The following is a 22,620-nucleotide window of genomic DNA, read 5'->3' on the forward strand; positions in this document are numbered from 1 at the left end:
AAAGAGACAAACAAAAATTTATTTGAAAAACACAAATATTTGTTTTATTTGGGTCTCTAATTAATAAAAAGCGACAAAACACCATTTTAAAGTGCATTTTTATTCAACTAATATATTTATAAATAATATGTAGCCCAAGAAGTAGCCAATGCACCAAATGATAATTTCTACATCAAACAAAAAAAGTAGCCACATTCGGCACAAATGTAGCCAAATCTTGCAACGTTGGAAGAAATACTAAATAAAGCTGGAGTCATGACTCAAAGAATTATAGACCCAAGTGAGGGAAAAGGAGAGAAAGGAGAAAAGATAAAGAAGTGAGAAAGTTTGGAAAATTAAGGGTCAATATTTGCGTAACAGAAGATCTATTTAACCTTTCTCACCTTTTCCTCCTTTTCCCAAATTTGGGTCTATAATCCTTTGAGTCACAACTCCAGCTTTATTTAGTAATCCTTCCTCATTCACACATCTCCAAGTATTTGAAAATATTTTTTTTCCACTCAAAAATAAAATATGAATAAAGGTTTACGACTTTGTGAAACTTCTTTTTGAGTTTATGCCGTTGAAATAAATAAATAATAAAAAAATTTAAACATTTGTCGGTTTTGTTTACACATTTATTGGGCCACATTGAAACTTGCCTTGGGCCACATGAGGCCCTCGGGTTGGACACCCCTGATCTAGGGGATGAATTCTAGATCTAGTCAGGATTTCTTGACCCCAATTAATCACTTTTATTTTATGCAGATTAACACACACATTTATTCAAGAACAAGATGATAAAATGTGTTTGATTCAGATATCGAAGAGACATTTCTTTAACAAATAAAAACAAAAATTTAATGAACAAAAAAATAACCAACATGATACAAAAATTGAATATACAAAGAAAGCAATTTCAAGAACTTCGAATAAACTGTTATGAGAGAGAGAGCTCACAATTTCTATCATTAATCATACTAGCTCTATGTATGTTTATCTTCTTCTGTTCTTTAGATGAATATGACTATTCTTTCTTCTTGGTCCATCATTGGCACATATTTAAATAATTTCTTCCCTATTTATTGACTTAAACTCATTTTATAGAAACTTCTAGATTTGACTTTGGGCGTTGGCCTTCAGGAGATGATATGGAATACGTCTGTCTTCTATGAGATCCTCTGGCGTACTCCCCAAATCATGCCAAATTCTTTCTTTTTCTCATGAATTTGCTCCAATCAGCATTTCGTATTTTTCCACATGAACAGGGAAAAGGGGATTTACTGAGGGGTTGACAATTCCCAGGGTGACTAAGATTTTTAGTAGATAAGGGAAAACAGAAGGATGTTTCAACTTCCGTTGAAGGAAGTGACTTTTCCAGTTTCCTTTGTTTTAGAAAATATAATTTTCCCACCAAATCATAGAATATTTTTCGTCAAAAATTTAACTATTTAATTAAATTGATAATTAACCACAGGGGCAATTTGCCTCTCACATTAGTGATGGTGTCGGGTCAGTTAGGCCTGCTCAATAGTCACTGAATGGCCTGTTTCCTCTGTTTATGGTCAGAGGTGGAGAAATCATATAATTTCCCTCTTCTGTCAGTTTTGTGTAATCACAAATTTTCTTGTCATATTTCAGTGTTCTCTCAACATGATCTTTTAGGGTACTGTAGAATTCATCTTTAGTTTCATCTGTCTTGTCTTCTGTCAGTGCATGGATATTAATTAAGCTTATGTTGGATCATCTTCTTCTTATCCTCAACCATGATATGAGCTTCAACTGCAGGATGCAGGAAATGTATTCATTCTTGATGGCAACCTTGTGCCAAATTCATGTTTATTGCTTCCTCCATACAATACTGTGTACTGCCCAGATGTGAGACTTCCCTCATCTGCCCATCTCATTTCTTGAAACAGTGCGATATGTATGTTGTATTTCTGAAGTTCTTCAATTGTGTTTATTAATGCTTCTGTAATGTATAGACTTTGTACATTACATATCCAAAGTCATATCCATTTCCTTGTGTTGCAGCCATTTGATCAGTCCTGTTTTTCAATCTCTCGGTTTCAAAACACCATTGTTTTCCAAGGTAGGGATTTTGGCCCATGCTCAACCCCTGACAGACCAAAGCACATCATAACTACATATTAATATTTAATTGTTTCCCAGTTCCTAAAATTCAAATATTTTGAAAACAGAAAGAACTTCAACAAATTCTCCAATTTGAATTGTGAAATTAATAATTATGAAATTAGTCATGCATAGTAAAATAATTTTTAAAAATAAGATAATTAATGTATTATTAAATATTTTAATTCATACATTCTGATATCTAGATAGGTCAGATTGATGAAAGGTTATGCCCAAAATGCTTATCTATGAGAAGATTAGTAAGCAAATGCTTTGAAAATAGTAACTATCTTAGTTCTCGTATGATTAGTTCCAAATAGTGAACTCACAATTAGTGATTAAAGTTACTTTATTATTGAAAATAACATTAATTCAGGGACATTAAGCTAATATATTAACCATTTTATTTAATTCATAAACCGCTTAATAAAATTATTAAAATGAAACAGATATAACAATGAGTAAAAGTTTCTTCTTCTAATAGTGAGACTAGTGATCTTTTATCACATCTTTCTTAATTATCTGCAATAGACCAATATTAAAACAGTTCACTTTATTTGTCTATTTAACAATGCATTTTGGATTGGTATTATCCAATCCCTCTTCAGGCTACAAATTTTAAATTTAAGAAAGAATTTTAAGAAAATATATACATTAACAAAAAAAAAAAAAAGAAATTAAGATTTAAATATACAACAAGTATACAAAACGAACTTTGTGGCTTCAGTGTCCGAGGTTGTTGTTTCTCACTACCCAACTTCACGTTTGTGACATCTTTTATGGTTCTTAATCTTAATGACGTTATACCATATGTCATCAATTACCATCCCATTATTTAGGTTGATACAATTTTGACAATGGATAATAGTATGAGTTCTTTAAACCTTCTCATATATGTGTCATTTTCTTTAAATAAAACTTTAACATTATTTCTATCTATATTACAATTATTTTCTTCACAACATGAGACAGCTGTAAGGTTAAAATATCACTAATCTCTATGATCCCACATATTTTCTTAAAATTGCTTTTAAATTTTAAATTTGTAGCCTGAAGGATTGGATAATACCAATCCGAAATGCATTGTTAAATAGGCAAATAAAGTGAACTGTTTTAATCTTGGTCTCTGTTTATTACAGATAATTAAGAAAGACATGATACAAATCACTAGTCTCATTTTAACCATTTTATTATTCAATGTTATATTCTTTGTTAATATGTGGACTTGATGCTACTATCAAGTGTCACCAGTGAAGCACAATAACTAATTTGATCCTTGTGTTAAGTTACAGAGGTAAAAATTAGAATACACACATTTTTTGAACAATACAATGAGTTTTACAGAATGTGAAGTTATTGAGTAGAGTTTCTGGGGGTTTACCATAATAAATTTCCATTTCCAAACAAAACACAACTATAATACATAGTTACATCTTCATTACTTTTATAATTCAATGCAAAAATACTTGTTTTACTACTTTCAATAATATAGTGAATGTATCAACATTCAATTATATTTTTAAATATGTAATAGTATCATAAAAGTTTAAATTATAGTTATCAGTGTGCATTGTCATAAGAATAAGTAATTACATAGTATAAATTAAACTACTATAAAAATTTTAATTATTTTAGTAGTGATAAATCTTTCAAGTTAACAATTTATAATACATGGATCACTCATTCAGTTAAGGCAACATTTTTTCTTGCAGAATCCCATGCTACAATCCACATTTTCCAATATACAGCTTCGATTGAGACATATTGTTGCACAATGATGCCAGTAGATGGTGTGGATGTTCTAGAATGTCAATGGAAGCAATACTAAAAGCTAGATGGTTTTTGACTGTCATTCAGTATGCACACGAGTCAACTGGATTTATATAAAAATTGCATTTATACAATGCATTTATATAAAAATTGCATTTATACAATGCATTTATATAAAAATTGCATTTATACAATGCATTTATATAAAAATTGCAGTGCTTTGCAGGCAAAATGCGAGGGAATGTCGCGTACAGCTCACAGAAATTGTTAGTGAGCATGCTCTCCCATACAGAACTGTTGCAAGGTGGGTAGCAGCTTTTGAACATGGAAGAGTAGCAACAAGCCTTGCACTAGATGCCCTAGGAATGTTTGTACTGATGTTGCTTTTGCTGTGATTGTCCAATGTTTAGAGGATAACAAATGATGGTCTATGGAGGAGTTGGCAATACAAACAGTATTGATCACACAACTGTGCATAAATTTTATGAAACAATTTGCACATGTGCAAAATTTCTGCCAAATGGGTGCAACCTGCACTGACAAAACTCCAAAAGTGGACATGTTATGAAACGCGTCATGTGAATCTGCAATGATATGGAGTTGAAAGAGATGCCATGTTGAACAGGATTATTGCCATTGATGAAACTAGATCAGGGCCTATGAACCTGAGCTCAAATGCCAGTGCACTGAATGGCAACACCCAGAATCACTATGAAAACACAAATTCCATCAAAAGCCATCTGCAGTGGAGTTAATGGTCATTTATGGTTATGACATTCAAGGAATTCTTTNTTTTAAGCTCAGCTCATATACTGATCGATTTTACATTATGGCAGCACAGCGAAATGGCTGAGTCTGTAGCGAACTCGCTTGCAATGTGGGCGATCTAGGTTTGATCGTACCTTTGGTGAACTTTTTTTTTAAATTGTTTTAAAAATTGTAACAACTTTTAAATAAAGTTAATGACCTAAAAATATTATCAATTAAATCATAAATAATTTTATTTTATTTATGAAATGACTATTACAGCTAATTAAAATGTGAATTAATGATAATATTTTATTTTTAAAAAGATGAATAATTTCAAATGCATTTTTGTGGAATAACTGTCAACTTTCACACCTGGGAGCTAATCATTTGGCAAGTTTTCACAAGTCAGCAGTAAAAGTGACACTTTCACATAACTTTCAGACATATTGTCTTAAGTTCATCAGTTGAAGATAACAAGGAATTGAAAAATTCTTCGAATTGAAAAATTCTTCAAATTTAAAATGAATATTTTTAACCTCTCCACAGCTTATAATATCTTAAAATTTGTAATAACTTTTTAATGACAATAGTAATTAAAGTTTTAATTTACCTCCATTAAAAATGCATTTTGAAATTATTCAACTTTTTAAAAATAAAATATTATCTTTAATTCACATTTTAATTAGCTGTAATGGTCATTTCATAAATAAAATAAAATTATTTATGATTTAATTGATAATGTTTTTAGGTCATTAACTTTATTTAAAAGTTGTTACAATTTTTAAAACAATTAAAAAAAAAAAGTTCACCAAAGGTACGATCAAACCTAGATCGCCCGCATTGCAAGCGAGTTCGCTACAGACTCAGCCATTTCGCTGTGCTGCCATAATGTAAAATCGATCAGTATATGAGCTGAGCTTAAAACTTTAGAGCCTTTTTTCTCGGAATCTTCTGGCTAATGCGCTTTACAATTCTTCTGGGTGGACACCCTTGAGGTATACTACTAACCTGCAAAGTCTCATCCTGAACTGAATTTCCGAGACCGTAAGGTCCCCTTGTTAGTTAAATTTAGTTAATTTAACTAGATATTTAAATTAATGAAATTAGTAATTGAAACTTTACATACATTACATGATTAGCTAGACATGATTACATGGCAATCAGAATTACAATTTCTACATATTAATGATTATAATAATTGCAAGAGTTATAAAAAATAAAATTAATAAACTTTGATAATTAGTAATAACAGTAAATGAGATGTGTTTCAAGTTAATACAGTATTGCGTCGATTATCCGAAAGTCAATTATCCGAAAGAATTCCAGTCGGCAAATTTAAATTTTCGCTAGTGCTGTGGCGCTGCAATCTTTGGCTATATCTTGGGCTACTCAAATATTTTACGTTTTTGATGCTAAATTAACTTCTGAAGTATTATTTTTTATTGTTTTTATATTTTTCAATATATTTATTTTGTTTGTACAAAATAAAAAAATAATTTTTAACGATACAATAGTCTTCGTTAGGCTTAACATCGACGAAAATTCAACGTNTTGCATTTATACAATGCATTTATATAAAAATTGCATTTATACAATGCATTTATATAAAAATTGCATTTATACAATGCATTTATATAAAAATTGCATTTATACAATGCATTTATATAAAAATTGCATTTATACAATGCATTTATATAAAAATTGCATTTATACAATGCATTTATATAAAAATTGCATTTATACAATGCATTTATATAAAAATTGCATTTATACAATGCATTTATATAAAAATTGCATTTATACAATGCATTTATATAAAAATTGCATTTATACAATGCATTTATATAAAAATTGCATTTATACAATGCATTTATATAAAAATTGCATTTATACAATGCATTTATATAAAAATTGCATTTATACAATGCATTTATATAAAAATTGCATTTATACAATGCATTTATATAAAAATTGCATTTATACAATGCATTTATATAAAAATTGCATTTATACAATGCATTTATATAAAAATTGCATTTATACAATGCATTTATATAAAAATTGCATTTATACAATGCATTTATATAAAAATTGCATTTATACAATGCATTTATATAAAAATTGCATTTATACAATGCATTTATATAAAAATTGCATTTATACAATGCATTTATATAAAAATTGCATTTATACAATGCATTTATATAAAAATTGCATTTATACAATGCATTTATATAAAAATTGCATTTATACAATGCATTTATATAAAAATTGCATTTATACAATGCATTTATATAAAAATTGCATTTATACAATGCATTTATATAAAAATTGCATTTATACAATGCATTTATATAAAAATTGCATTTATACAATGCATTTATATAAAAATTGCATTTATACAATGCATTTATATAAAAATTGCATTTATACAATGCATTTATATAAAAATTGCATTTATACAATGCATTTATATAAAAATTGCATTTATACAATGCATTTATATAAAAATTGCATTTATACAATGCATTTATATAAAAATTGCATTTATACAATGCATTTATATAAAAATTGCATTTATACAATGCATTTATATAAAAATTGCATTTATACAATGCATTTATATAAAAATTGCATTTATACAATGCATTTATATAAAAATTGCATTTATACAATGCATTTATATAAAAATTGCATTTATACAATGCATTTATATAAAAATTGCATTTATACAATGCATTTATATAAAAATTGCATTTATACAATGCATTTATATAAAAATTGCATTTATACAATGCATTTATATAAAAATTGCATTTATACAATGCATTTATATAAAAATTGCATTTATACAATGCATTTATATAAAAATTGCATTTATACAATGCATTTATATAAAAATTGCATTTATACAATGCATTTATATAAAAATTGCAGTGCTTTGCAGGCAAAATGCGAGGGAATGTCGCGTACAGCTCACAGAAATTGTTAGTGAGCATGCTCTCCCATACAGAACTGTTGCAAGGTGGGTAGCAGCTTTTGAACATGGAAGAGTAGCAACAAGCCTTGCACTAGATGCCCTAGGAATGTTTGTACTGATGTTGCTTTTGCTGTGATTGTCCAATGTTTAGAGGATAACAAATGATGGTCTATGGAGGAGTTGGCAATACAAACAGTATTGATCACACAACTGTGCATAAATTTTATGAAACAATTTGCACATGTGCAAAATTTCTGCCAAATGGGTGCAACCTGCACTGACAAAACTCCAAAAGTGGACATGTTATGAAACGCGTCATGTGAATCTGCAATGATATGGAGTTGAAAGAGATGCCATGTTGAACAGGATTATTGCCATTGATGAAACTAGATCAGGGCCTATGAACCTGAGCTCAAATGCCAGTGCACTGAATGGCAACACCCAGAATCACTATGAAAACACAAATTCCATCAAAAGCCATCTGCAGTGGAGTTAATGGTCATTTATGGTTATGACATTCAAGGAATTCTTTTGTGTCATTTTGTTTCACTTGGTTGAACTGTCAATGCAGCCTATTATACTGCTTATCTGTAGAACCTATATCATGCAATCAGGGATAAACATCTCAAATTGTTGTACAATGCAAGCATTCTACAAGATAATGCTACAGCCCATACTGCACAGTTTGTTATGCGAGAATCCGAACTCACAACAAAGTTGTGAGTTCGGATTCTCGCATAACTTTATTGATAATATAACTTTGTTGACTAACTTGAGAGCAGATCATCTTTAAAGTTCTCAGCATTGAAAGTGACACTTTCTCATAACCTCTCGACCTGCTGTCCCGATTTCATCACTTTTAATATAACTAACGGGCAGTAAGGGCAGGCGTCACCAGTCACTCAACAGAATATCATCTCCAGTTCGTCTCTGTCATGTTCTCTGGTCCTGGAAATTTCCAACTCCTGTCCCAGATAGAACCTTCCATACTTCGAACTGTTCCTGGTGTGCTCCAAACTCTCCAGTGTAAAATACTCTAAAGATGATCAAATGATCATCTCATCTACAAGTGACTCTCTTCTCGTTCCAGGTATTTATAACAATGTGTGATTTCATGTAAACTCTCATTTGTGTGAAAAGTGACGGTATCTATACCAAGTTTAGTTTGTTATATTATAACTCGTTAAGGATAAAATGTATAATATGTATTCTCCTTTACAAATAAATGGTTATTTGTTTAGTTTAACTAGAATCTGAGTGTATTACTTCCATTGTGCTGTCTCACTGCCATCCATCCAAATCCGATCATGCACACACGACCTGCTTTCAACCCTAACTAATTTACCACCACGGCTTTCATGTCGCACGAGACATGGTGGTGTCATTTCTGATGAGACATCAAAGAGGTGCTGACCCTTCAGTCACAGTTAACAACCATTTACAGCACTAAAAAATGGAAAGTACTACATCAATCCCACTACTCCCCAGATCTTTCACCCTGTGATTAAGATTTGATACCAAAATTGAAAGCTCTATTGCATGGAAAATGATTCAGTACACAAGAAGACATCGCCAACATAGTGTGATGCAAGATTACCAAATTGGACAATGGGAAAATGGATGTTATTCATCACCTTCCTCATCATTGGCAGCAAATGATTGATTGCCTTGCAGATTACTTTGAAGGTTGTTAATGTGTTAATGTATATGCAGACTAGTGCTCAACATTATAAGGTATATGCAATAAATAAAATGACTAGTTCCAGTTCTGGTTTTTGTTTTTCCTCCCTTGTCTACAATACTTCCCAATGATGTCTGTTAGATGGGTTACTTGGAAAGTAACCCATTCATTGGTAGAGTAATTGTGTCTTTTCATATGTGTATTTTGAAATGTTTCTAGAACAATGCAATTGCCTGCACAAAAATGTTGTCATGACTTAGTAAGTGACTTATGTATAAGGGTGAATCAAATGAAAACGAAACAGTGGTCATAATTCGGTGTATGTGTATGTGAGTGTAACAAAACTGTGTGTAGATGTAGAGTAGGAGGTGAAAGAGGAGAAACCCTATTGAGGTATGGACTTACTCTTGTTAAGTACACTCAACCACATGGTATGAGCTGGCAGTTGGCCAGGAGTGTAGTCCAGCTGGCAATCAGTCTGCATCATGTTTGCGACTAAAGAAGAGCAACGTGGTGTTATTCGTTTTTTAGCGGCAGAAGGTGTTGGAGTTTGTGAAGTGCAGAGGACAATGAAAACAGTGTTCTCCGTACACTGTTTTCATTGTTCTCTGGAGTGCTTTTGCTCCACAACAATGCACAGCCACATACAGCCACTTGCACAATGAGCATGCTTGTGAAGTTTCAGTGGAGTGTGTTGGAACAACCACCATACAGCCCCAACCTTTCACCATGTGACTTTCACATCTTTGGTCTGCTAAAAAAAGCATTGCGGGGTCAACGTTTTCAATCACACAGCAAAGTCATGGACACTGTTCGAAACTGGTTTCAATCTCAGCCAAATCTTTCTACAAATGAGGTATTCACCGCTTGGTGCAACAGTGGGACAAGTGCTTGTGTAATTTTGGTGATTACATTTGAAAATAAATAATGGCTACTGTTCCATTTTCATTTGATCCACCCTAATATAAAAGACATACTATCAACTGGATTATTGATGTAAATAAGAGGAAAAACAACTTTTGTTTGTTTAAAGTCTTAGTTTAATTTTCCTCTTGTTTATAATATAAAAATTTTATCATTTTCTACAATTTATAATAAGAAAAATGAAAAAACCTATATGAGTTTTTTATAGGTCTGTAGATTTATTACATTTATTTATAAAAAGTGGCATTACCCATCATAAGGAATTTCAGAACGAGTTTTCATTTCCAGTTCTCTTTTCTTTCTTTGTTTTCCCACTGAACCAATTTCCTTGGTTTCCTTATTGTTAGTTAATGCAGCTTTATCAATTGTACGAAAATAACTGCTATATTCTTCAGGACATTCCCAGGTAACTTCATTTGTATCCATATTCCAAAAATAAATGTAGCCAGAATGTTCATCATAGCAATGTTGCCAAGATGTATGCCTTCCTGTATCTAATAGAAATTATTTTTTTCAACTTACAGTAAAATATATGTAATAATAAAAATTAATTAAACAATAGTTACATAAACGATTAAAGCTACTCATTGATTATCACTATGCTATCAAATACAAGGTCTTACTGTTCACAAATGTTTTCACTTGTTAATTTAGATACTTCTCAAAAGTGAAATTGCAACACCATGCAGAAATGCACATAGCCACGTATACATTGCAGGATCAAAAGAAATGAGAGACATATGCAAATGATGAAAAGAAGAAACAAAGTTATGCAACAGACACCTCTTTATTCAGTAACAAATATGGCCCCCATGAGCAGCTATTCAGGCTGCTATGTGACAAGGTATACTATCAATGAGGTGATTAATGATTGTCTGAGGTATCCCTTGCCAAGTTGCATACACTATGGCATGCAAGTTGTCTACAGTATGTGGCAGTGGTCCCTGATGCACCTCAAGTTGGTCAAAGTGCCACAGGTGTTCGTTGGTCTGGTGAGGCTGTGGGCCAGGAAAAGATGTGAATTCTGTTCAGGCAAAATTCACTGTGTGACATGCTGTCAGGCATTGTCTTGCTGGAACATAACACCACAATGGGTGCAGCCTGCACCAGTGCCAAACCACGGACCCCACAATTTGTGTGATGTACGCTCTGTTGTCAGAGTATTGGAAATGTGTACAGGACTGTCCACTGATCAAACATTATGCCTCCCCAAACCATGATGCCCAGTCTGACACTTGGCAATAAGAACTGGCATGTAATATTCCCCAGGATACCACCACATCCATCTGTCCAAGCAGGATTCATCCATAAACAATATCTAATGCTATTCAGTTGTCCAGTTGCAATGACAATAATACCTTGCCAAACATACAGCCCTGTGTTGAGCAGTTAATGGCACCCCCATTGTTGGTTACTGTGCATGCAGCCTAACTGTTGCAAATGGTTTGGGTGGACACAGATGCACCCATTGATGGTGACAGGCAGCTTCAGATGTGATGTGCCATGGTGAACAAGTCCCGACAGGATATTCAGCAAATCTGCCAGTCTGTGTGCTCTGTTGTGTGTCATGCAATCCACTCCCTTTTTGGCATGTTCACAGATGTTCCTGCATCCATTGTGTCACACATCGCTGGATGATACTCATGTCGTTCCCAACGCATGTGGCAACTGTGTGCATTGATAAACTGAGGTTGCACAGCTCCATGATACAGTCTCATTCTCCAGTTGTTAACTGGTGGTATTCAGCTTGCTATTGTCGCTTAGGCATTTTCTAAACTTTTTTGAAAGTTGAGCTGCCACAAACTGTCACTGACAGCATTTATAACACAAGTCAGTTGCTGGTCTTTATAGTCTGAAAATGGGTACCACATGACCTGATGCATATGTAAACAATCATTTGCATATTTCTGTCACCTTTACCAGTCCTGCAATTTGCACGTTGCTACATGCATTCCTTCATGGTGTTGTGATTTCACTTTTGAGGAATGTATTATATACTATTTCAGATTTTACCTAAAAATGAATTCATTAATTTTTGATTTTACAAAAAATTTGAAGAAATATAATACAGGAAATTCTCTAATTCAGGGGTGGCCAAAACGTGGCGCATGCGCCAAACTTGGCGCATTGGACGACTACAAGTGGCGCTTCAGTCGGTTCCGAGCAACATTGCCAGATTTGGCTTCATTGCAATTATGAATATTACATAGGAAATTAATTTTTTACAGTGTGTCTTGGCAAATGTATTTCTTACACGATCTGGTGCTATCAACCTGTTGACCTTTTTTTTTTTTTTTTTGTACGATATACGATACATTCGTGTTCATGTACACCACTAGTGGCATATAGAACTATTTNTTTTTTTTTTTTTTTTGCTTGTACGTTACACGATGCATTCGTCTTCATGTACACCACTGATGTCTTATAAAACTATTTTATACGGGTAGCTACACTACAACCGCATTTTTCATTGCTTGTTCTGTGGCAAATCTGAATTTTCATCTTATAAATTGAAATACCTAAATAAGGAGTGGCCAAAATTTTTCTCCGCCCCGGGCTGCTAACACTCACGGTACGCCACTGCGCATGTGAACTCGTCTATCAAAAAATTGGCGCATGGTATGCAAAAGGTTGGCCACCCCTGCTCTAATTAATGAATTTGAGGGGACTAATATTTTGAGTGTTTGATATAAGGAAAATTTTATAACTGGAGAATACTAACAAATAATTAGTTACACGTTTAGAAGTATAAAAAGCATTTAGAATTAAACATACCTAATAAAAGCATGGAAAAAACTAAAAATTTATAACACTGTAATTTATTTCCACTTGTATTGTAAACAGTTTATAATAGTCCTGTAGAGTGTTGTACTTGTGGCAGTGTTGTCAGAAATCAGCTGAGGCTCACAAAAATACTTATCAAAAAATTGCAAAACACTACTGTGTGTAGCAAAGGAAAGCTAAGTCTAAAAGTTCAGCATTTAATTAACAGACTTTAAATGTCAGAAATATGTAGCTAAAGGATAAAAATTCATTGATAGATATTTTAACAAGCAAAACGTTGCAATATTGACAAAAATGAGTGCAAAGTTTTTTCAAAAGTAAAATAATTTGACAAAACTGGAGAAGTACCCAAATGAAAGAAGCAGTACTTCAGTTGGAACATCAAACTTAGATTTAAGTTTGATGTTCCAACTAAAGAAAACCTATGGAAGTAGATTGAAAATGTTTTTGGTATAATTAAATATATTACTGAGTTGTACAAGCACTGCTTCTTTTGTTTTTCAAAAGTAGTTGAATTAGCAAGAAATTCATAATTGTTGAAGATAATGCTCATAGTTGAAGCTGGTGTCCTAGACCTCTCTTCAAATGAATTTTTTTGATATTGTCTGCTGCAACACAATTGGCAAGAGTTTGAAATAAAAATGATTTTACTAGAAGATTTTGAAATTTTTTTCATTATATGGCATAATAAATTGCATATGTTTGTATACCATTTACCAGGGATTGTCAGTTGCTCAATACGGTTCATACAAGTTCATTATAGGAAGAATTCAGAATTAGGAAATTCCTGTATTATCAAGTTAAAATGTTTAATTATAATTTGTTAAAAATAACTACAGCAGTTATTAAGGTAATATTAGATATTTGTTATCTTAGGAAAATACTGAAAATAACATCAATACAATTAAAAAAAATTATACAATATAAATATGTATACATTACCATTATTACTTTTGAAGTTTTCAGTACTGCAAACTTCATGGTTATCTTGATTTTGTATACTATTTTCAGCATTTTCTCTCTCTTGTTTCATTGTAGATTGACTATCAGAAGAATGTTGTTCAATTTGTTTTACATTTGACGAATTAATATCTTCAACAATAGGATGAAATTTATCATCTTCATTTGGTTCTTCATTATTTGGATTAAGCTCATCAATTTCCTAAAAAAAACGGTGATATAAATTTATGTTTGCTTATGAAAATAATAATTTTATCATCATACAACACATATATCATTAAAATACTGAGGTGATCAAATTATTGTATAAATATCTCTGAACCTGATAGTTATATTAAAGCTGAACAATTGCTGGATTAAATCAGGTTAATTAAATACTAAGTAATTTGGCACTAAATGTAAGTGTTAGTTGTAATCTCTTATTAAATTTAATAATTATAATTAAATTAATAATACTAAATAATTTACAAAATTCTGGAAGAAAAGAATTGTCCTTAGTGGGACTCAAACCCCAACTGATGTTTACCATGCAGAAACATTGCCAGTTATGCTACCTGGGCCTCTATCCACTCCTTTGCTTCCAGATGTGTTTAATTTAGATATAACTATACTAGTTACACATAAGTGTCAACTGGGAACGACTCAGTGACCATGGTCTATAACCAGGGTGGCCAAGCTCCTTGATAGTCTGAGCCATTTTTCAAAATTTGAAATTTTTTGCGAGCCGCAATTAAATACATATTAAAAAGGTATGCAAAAAATTCCAGATTACAAATTATATCCGTAGCAAGAGTAATACAAATTGTTTCCTCCAGAGCACAATGTCAACTGTCCGTTGACAGTTGACATTGTGCTCTGGAGTTTGTAAACTGTCCAATGACAGTTTACAAATTCAAAATCAGTCTGGAGTCGGTCGATAACAGACGATTACGCCACTGTTTATGTTCGTTTGCGCAGTTTTTGATGAGTCATATCATTCTTAACTTGGACGGAAATGAAATTTGTTACAACGTTGCACTTAGTCTTTCATATTTGTTGCTAGTAATTTAAAAGACATTTTGAAACACATACGGAACGATAATAATTTTTAAAAATATAATAACACAAAAATGAAAAGGGAACTCGGGTACGTTTATCGAGAGCCACAAATAATCCTTCAAAGAGCCGCAGGTTGGCCACCCCTGGTCTATAATCACACATTATGGCATTTGTCTTGATAGTCTGTTTTGTCCAAGATAGGTCTTAATTCCATCCCTTGTTTATGCATTTTGGCATAGACAAATGCATACACAAGGGATAGAGGCAGATAAAAATAAAACTATAGTGTTGATGAAGAAGGACTCCTATACCACCATCTTACAGAAATATATACAGGACACGGAATGCAAGGAAGTAGGAGAAAACTTCATCAACAAGATCCAGTCAAGAGTCCATAGGTTTATGCATACTCAACTGGCAAGGAAGTTAGGGTTAAGCAATGCAACAGTAGCCTCATCAGCAGTCCCCAGACTATTGCCTACACCAAAACACATAAACAATGGATAGAATTTAAGACCTATCTTGGACAAAACCAACACATCTGCCAGAAAAATAAAACAGACGTTCCACATGCTCCTGGCTAACCACCTAGAAGGCTATCAGTTTATGATTTCCAATTCCATGCAAGTAATTGAAGCCATATGGAACTGTGAACCATCTGAAGAATTCTGGATCACTATTTTAGACTTTAAGGCACTATACCCACAGTTAAACTAGAGCCCTGTTTCTGTGGTCTACGAGATTGGCTCCAGACTAAGATGGCAAACAATGCAGACCAAAGACAAATACTAGAACTATCACATATACTATGTTATACCTCATGCTTACAATTGAATGGGAAGATGTTCCTTCAAAAAAAGAGGGGTATCTATGGGTAGCCCACTGTCAGGGGAATTAGCTGAAATTGTAGTACGTCTTCTAGAATCCAAGATCATCCCCAAGTTCCTTCTCAATATTGAAGTACAGGTAACCCCATATAACACGGAAGTTATGTTCCAAAAAATTGTTATGTGAATCTGTGTTATACGAAACAAAGAATTAGTACGAAAAGGGAGGGTTAGGTTCCAAAAATTAAAAAACATGCAATTATATTTTCATAATTAAGATAAATATCTTTATTATAAATTTCTTAAGCCATACATATTAATATAAATTAAGCAATGTTTTCTTCATCATCACTAAGCACTATTAACCGAGGGCATTTTCTTTTTGGCAAGTTATCCTTATCCTCTGAGCATTTTTCTGCATTATCTTCAGATCCATGCTCTACCTTTTCCAAAAAATATGTTATTTTAGATTGCTTGCTTTTAGTTAAAAGATCTTTATAAATTTCCTTATATGGTGCTAAGCACTTATGAAGAATAAAGCAAGTATGGAATAAGGGAAAACATCTGGCAACACAAAATCAGAAGCGTCAAGATCTGGCAACACTGAAACAAGTTTCGAGAGGGATTACATGTATCAACAGAAGACGGAAAAGAAAATTTACATACTTAAGTACTAATAGTTCACGAAAATAATAATTTTTGTGAACTATTAGTACTTAAGTATATGAAAATTTATTACATTTCATGTTGTATGAGGGTTTTACCCTATTCTCGAACTGTATTAGAGTGAATCTGTGCTATAGAAGTGCCATGTTATACGGGGGTTACTTGTATATAAGCAATAGATCAATGACATATGCATCATATGGAAGACAAAGCCAATCATCAAAGAATTTATACGGTGCATGAATAACAACCTGTATGGCCTTACAATTGAATTAGAACAAACGAACAATAAAGAGGCTCATTTCTTGGACTTTAGTATGGCATTCAATGGTAACAGATATGACACCAAAATATACCGAAAACCAAGTGCCATCCCAATATACATCCCAGCCAACTCTAACAATCCATACAACTATAAAATGGCAGCTTTTAGAGCACTTATCAGAAGAGCCTACACACATGGTAGCAAAGAATAAGACAAATGGAGGGAAATAAGAAAAATAGCAGAAATTGCTGAAAATCACAGCTATAATAAAAGCCTAATATATAGAATGACTGATAAGCAAAAAACCACTCGAACGACCAATTAAATAGGGTTCCAGAAAAGGGTCCACAGCAAGATGCATCTCCCTCTGTATAACTATAACATATGAGTGCTCTATGTAGTCCATATATCAAGAAATTGGAGCTTACACTAATACAAAAATAGCCTATGTCTATAGGCTATTTTTGCATTACTGTACATTTTGCATAAGCCGGATACATTCAGCATGCTAAGAAATAGGAAAGATCAGGCGGATATTGAAAGAACGCCGGGAGTGTATATAATTCCGCTAAGAGATAACAGATTCGATAGAGACCTCGTATATGTTGGATCTACAAAAAGATCACTCAAACAATGCCGCCATTAACACAAAACAGACATTGAAAAAAAGAAAAGTACTACTGCCTTAGCAATATATGCCAGTGAAAATGGCATTACATCTAATTACAACAAGCGGCAATGATCTGACAAACCCAACATATAAATCGACTGCAAAGGCCTGTCAATCAATTTTAAAGACGAAAAAGAACTATCGAGAGCATGGCAGTTATGTATGACATGGTGCTATAACAGCCGGTGCAGGTGCACGTCTTTTGGAGATTTAAGTTTTGAAATTTTAAAAAATAAATTTCAAATAGAAGCAATGGAGACTGGAATGTTTAAAAATCAGAATCAAACTTAGATCACACCAGAAAAATTTATAGAACACCTGAAGAAGATCCTAGTATGGGTCGAAAACATTAGTGTTACATTCTAAATATTAACTGCAAAGCTATACAAGGTTAGTGCGATGTATTTGGATGTTTATATATGCTATGCTAGGGTAAAGTGATAACCAGCTGAGTACTATACTGAGTATTTATAGGCTTTGGCTCTGAGTCATCCCTAGTCAGCACTGTGAATAACTAGTAAGGCTTTATCTAAATTAAATATGTCTGGAAGTAAAAGATTGCTCAGAGGCCAGGGTTGCTTAACTGGCAATGCTTCTGTATGGTAAGTGTCAAGTCCCACTCTGGGCAGATTCTTTTCTTCCAGAATTTTCTAAATTATTTAATAAATATTAATTTAATTATAATTATTAAAGTTAATAACATATGATGCATAATGCCTATCTCTAATACCAAATTATTTAGAATTTAATTAAAAATAATAGCAGTGAAGTAGCCCAATTAATCCAGTAATCGTTTTGATATATAATTGTTATATCATTATACTTGTTCATGAATATCAAATTCATTTGTAAGAATATCTAACAGAACATTGCACAAAACCAAATCAAAAGCTTGTAAAATATCTATATAAACAGCATAAGATGAATGCTTATTTCCATATTTTTTTTAAAATTCTGTTTGTGTAAATATAAAATTTGTATTATGATGATTATAAAAAAATACAAAACAAAATAAAAAAACAAAAATAGTATTACCAGTTGTCCTAAAAATGATTAAAACACATTAAAAAACTGTACTCATTATTGATGCATATCAACACTTTCCAAACAGAAGGCACATATTAAAAAATATAATCATAATGTTTCAGACCTCCTGAAGACCAACTTTAGTATTTCCTAGATGAACACTTCTTAAAAAGACATCATCATTGGAATGAACACTATTTCTAACAAAGTTTAAAGAACATTCTTTAAATGGAAAAATTCTTTACATTATTGAAAAATTAGATCTTGTGATAGAATCTAAATCACAAGATTCTAGAAGATTTAGATTCTAGAATCTAAATCACAAGATTTTGGAAAAACCAAAATTTCTTGGAAAAATAATTACTTTGAAAAGTTTAAACAATGCATGAGTGGAGAGTAGGGTTGCCAACCATCCCCCCATTTGGAAAAACAGTTCAATGGAAGATTGTCGACAGTCTTCCTTTGAACTGTCCTCCTAAACTGAGAAAGACAAAATGCAAAAATAAATTTAAACAAATGATCATTAATCTATTCTGTAAGAATTGTAGAAAAGTTAAAGCCACTGGAACAGTTAGAAGTCTATCAAGCAAAAAAATAAATCAGAATTCATCAGTTATAAAGACAAACACTTACTGTAATTTCCATGGCTTGGAAAGCTATGTTTGAATCCTAATATATATGTTACTATGAAAGACCAAAATTAGAGAATGTCGACACATACAAAATACATCGGTAAAAGTCCGAATATTTGGTTATATTATTATACATTCAAGCAATTGCCGGTGTAAGTTGACAAGCACAGATAAGCTTTGGTGGAGGTCGAAACGACACCCGAGAAGCTGATGCCGACGGAGAGGCGACAGTCTGTCGCCAAATCCTTTGTGGGTAACCGGAGGTAGGACAAGGTTGTATCTCTTTTCCCAGCAGCAGTTTGGTGCAACACGCCCACTTTGTCACTGGATGGCGTTTTTGTTCTTTTGATCCCGTGAGGTGGGGATCGGTTTGTCAGGTCAAGTGGTAGAGGATGAGAGGGGTCGTCGGTAAGGCGTCAGCGATATCCGAATAAAAGACATCATTAACAGATCAATTCATAATCACGTAATAATGTAATTCAGTTCATAATTTGTAAAGAAAAATTACTTTCCATAGAAGAGATTTTTTCACAAGAAATATCGCTGAGAGAAGTCCACAAAGCAAGATAATGTTTTCTGCTTTCTTCTTGCCTTTTCAACTAATAGCTGTAATGTTAGTATCTGCTGCATTGTACTTCTGTCTTTCCTGAAATATGTCTGTTCATCTGCAAAGTGTTCTTCCATCAAACTACTTAGTCTCTCTTTTAAGATCATTATCAGGATTTTTCCTATATGGCTTGTTGGGGGAATCATTCTAAAATTTTTGCACTCTAACAAGCTGCCTTTCTTATGCATTGTCACCAATACTGATTTTGCCCCATTCTTTAGGTATCTTTCCTTGTTTCCATACCTCATTGCACACTTGGTGTATCTTGTCAATTAACCTTTCAACAATGGAATAGTCAGGTATGGTGCTACCTCTTAGTAGTGGAGAATAAACTTGCAAAATTTTTAGAGTATTTTTCCACACATTTTTTTCTCATTACCATTTTTGAAAAAGATTTTGTAAACTGTTATGTCTAGTAAAGAAAAGTCTTTTTTTATTGTTACACAATTCATTTTTTATGTAAATTTTTTTTCGCAGTAGTTTTAAGCTAGTTTTTGGCGATACCCCCAAAAGAATTTGATGTATATATTCGTCCTTCACCATTGCCACACAATCGCCCTTGATGAATTTATTCATTGCTCACTGCTGAGTGGTTAAGCTTTCTCCTCCATGCTTAATCATTTCTCCTGTGATTTTGTCATGTCTGGGACTCTTATTGTCTTTTAATCATTTCACTGCCCTTTCAACTTCCTCATATCATTTTCATTTTCAACACTTAGTGGCAACATCTTCCTTAATTCATCTACTAGATTCTCCAATACATCTGCATATAACATTTCCTTCAGAGCAATAACTTGTCCACCTCTGTAGAACTTCCACCCTGTCCTTCTCATCTTTGATTGCCATTTGCTTTGGTTTCCATTTCTGGTTGACATTTCTGATCATCTTATATACTTCTCTGGTCTTACATTCTCCATAATATTTTTCTATGTTTTTACACTGATCCGCTAGCCATTCTGCTTTATCCATTCTAACTGCTTTTTTCACTTCATTGCACTTTACCGTATATTGTTTTTCCAACTCTTCAGAAATGTCTCTTCTAAGTCTAAGAGCCCTTTACTCTTGGACAAGTTTTAGGGTCCTGTGTGATTTTGATTTTTCCCTCTTCTGGTAGGGTCCTCTCAATTGCTTCTATTGCCTTTGTTATTTCTTCCACTCTTCTGTCTAGTTCTTCCATCTTGTCTAGGGTTTTTATCTTCTTCTCAAGTGTATTTCTATATATGCTCCTATTTTCTCATCTTTTAGCTTTGAAATGTCTCTTTTCTTTTGGAAATGTGCATTAACTTACATCTCCTTTAATCCTGTATTGAATTTTATCATATACAATATAAAAACAACATTTTTTGCATGATTTATTATACAGCTAATATAATAACAGTTTTAAGAATAAAATGTGTATCATTGTAGTTACATTTTAATATGAATGTCTTCTATTGAAGTTAAATGATAAAATATGGCAAGAACAAAGCAAACTTCTTTAGTTTTATCTTTATTTGGAATGACTAAACTGTGATCAGAATCTCTGTCAGCTCTTTGAAAGGTTTGACACTGTAGAACTGATGTTGACCATCTCCTTTGGATCAAAATCATATCAATCATGTTTCTTGTTGTTCCATCACTTCATCTCCATGTTCATTTTCTACAGTTTTTTTGCTAGAATTTGATGTTGCATATCATTAAATCTTGATCTAGGGTAAATTCAAGCAGTCTTTCCCCTTGTTCATTCCTTACTCCCAAGTTCAATTAATTTAACTTAAAGAGGGTAACATTGAGATATGTGAAATCTTGTTCAACTTAAGGAATACAATACATTATATATGATGTTTACTGGGACCGATGATCCAGTTCAACTTAAGGAGGGATTCAAGAAAGAGAGGATTTGAATTTGGAAATCCTATTGTGTGTGTACATGTATATTAGTAGAAACACGATTATCCAAGGCACACACAAGTAAATGAATACACTACTCTTCTTTTACTATAATTCATGAATGCACTGAGCATATAAATATTGTAGTACTTTAACCTTGAGTGTACCAAGCAAATGGCTGCTATGAGGTGACAGCAGATCATCACAGCAAAAAAGGGAAGAACCACTGTATAACAAAACATTTTAAAAGACTTTTTAAAGAAAATTTAAAATGATAACATGCATTACAAAATGATTTGCTTTGTTTCTGCCATATTTTATCATTTAACTTCAATAGAAGACATTCGTATTAAAATGTAACTACAATGATACACATTTTATTCTTAAAGCTGTTATTATATTAGCTGTATAATAAATCATGCAAAAAATGTTGTTTTTATATTGTATATGATAAAATTCAATACAGGATTAAAGGAGATGTAAAAGTGATGACATATAAAAGATTTATATGGCCATGCATTTATCATGCATTAAGGCCACATAAATGCATGAAAACACAGATAAAACAAGCTAAAATGGCCATGGCAATTTCAGATTGCTATTTTATCTATGTTTTCAGTTATCCAAGGTAGTATCAGTCTACATTACCTTGGATAATCAGTGTTAAATTGTGTAACGCTACACAGTAGGTGGTACTGATGGACTCCTGAAGAGCAGAATCAGGTATCATCAATGTAATACTAAAAAGCACTTTTTCCTACAGAATTAACTGCTTTTGCATCTCAGAAGAACAATGTAATCCTTTATGACAGAACTTACATAATCCACATCATGCTAAATATCTGGAAATGCTTGAAAACGCTAAACAAGGATTTAAATGGAATTATGTGAACTTGAACAATGCATGGTATGTACAGTATTTTATAACTGATTGTTTCTAAAAAATTTCTCTTGGCATTTTATTGTATGACACTTTATATGCATTTTGATTATGTTTAATATGTCTTATATTTTGTTATTAACTTATTAAATATCTTTAGTTAAAATTAAGTAAATATA

At 32.4% G+C, this 22,620-nt stretch overlaps 1 protein-coding gene across 1 annotated transcript in view; it reads right to left on the reverse strand.

The window, feature by feature from the left end:
- LOC111617857 overlaps nucleotides 1-22,620 on the reverse strand; it is a 45,991-nt gene that overhangs the window by 11,655 nt on the left and 11,716 nt on the right. Inside the window, exons 6-7 of the mRNA XM_023359183.1 lie at nucleotides 13,944-14,163; nucleotides 10,468-10,711 (exon numbers count right to left, since the gene is read on the reverse strand). Of these exons, the coding sequence (XP_023214951.1) occupies nucleotides 10,468-10,711; nucleotides 13,944-14,163 (464 nt within the window). The remainder of the gene's footprint in view (nucleotides 1-10,467; nucleotides 10,712-13,943; nucleotides 14,164-22,620) is intronic.

Source organism: Centruroides sculpturatus, unplaced genomic scaffold (assembly GCF_000671375.1).
Source record: "Centruroides sculpturatus isolate CEXI.00-Female unplaced genomic scaffold, Cexi_2.0 scaffold104, whole genome shotgun sequence".
Taxonomy (NCBI): domain Eukaryota; kingdom Metazoa; phylum Arthropoda; class Arachnida; order Scorpiones; family Buthidae; genus Centruroides; species Centruroides sculpturatus.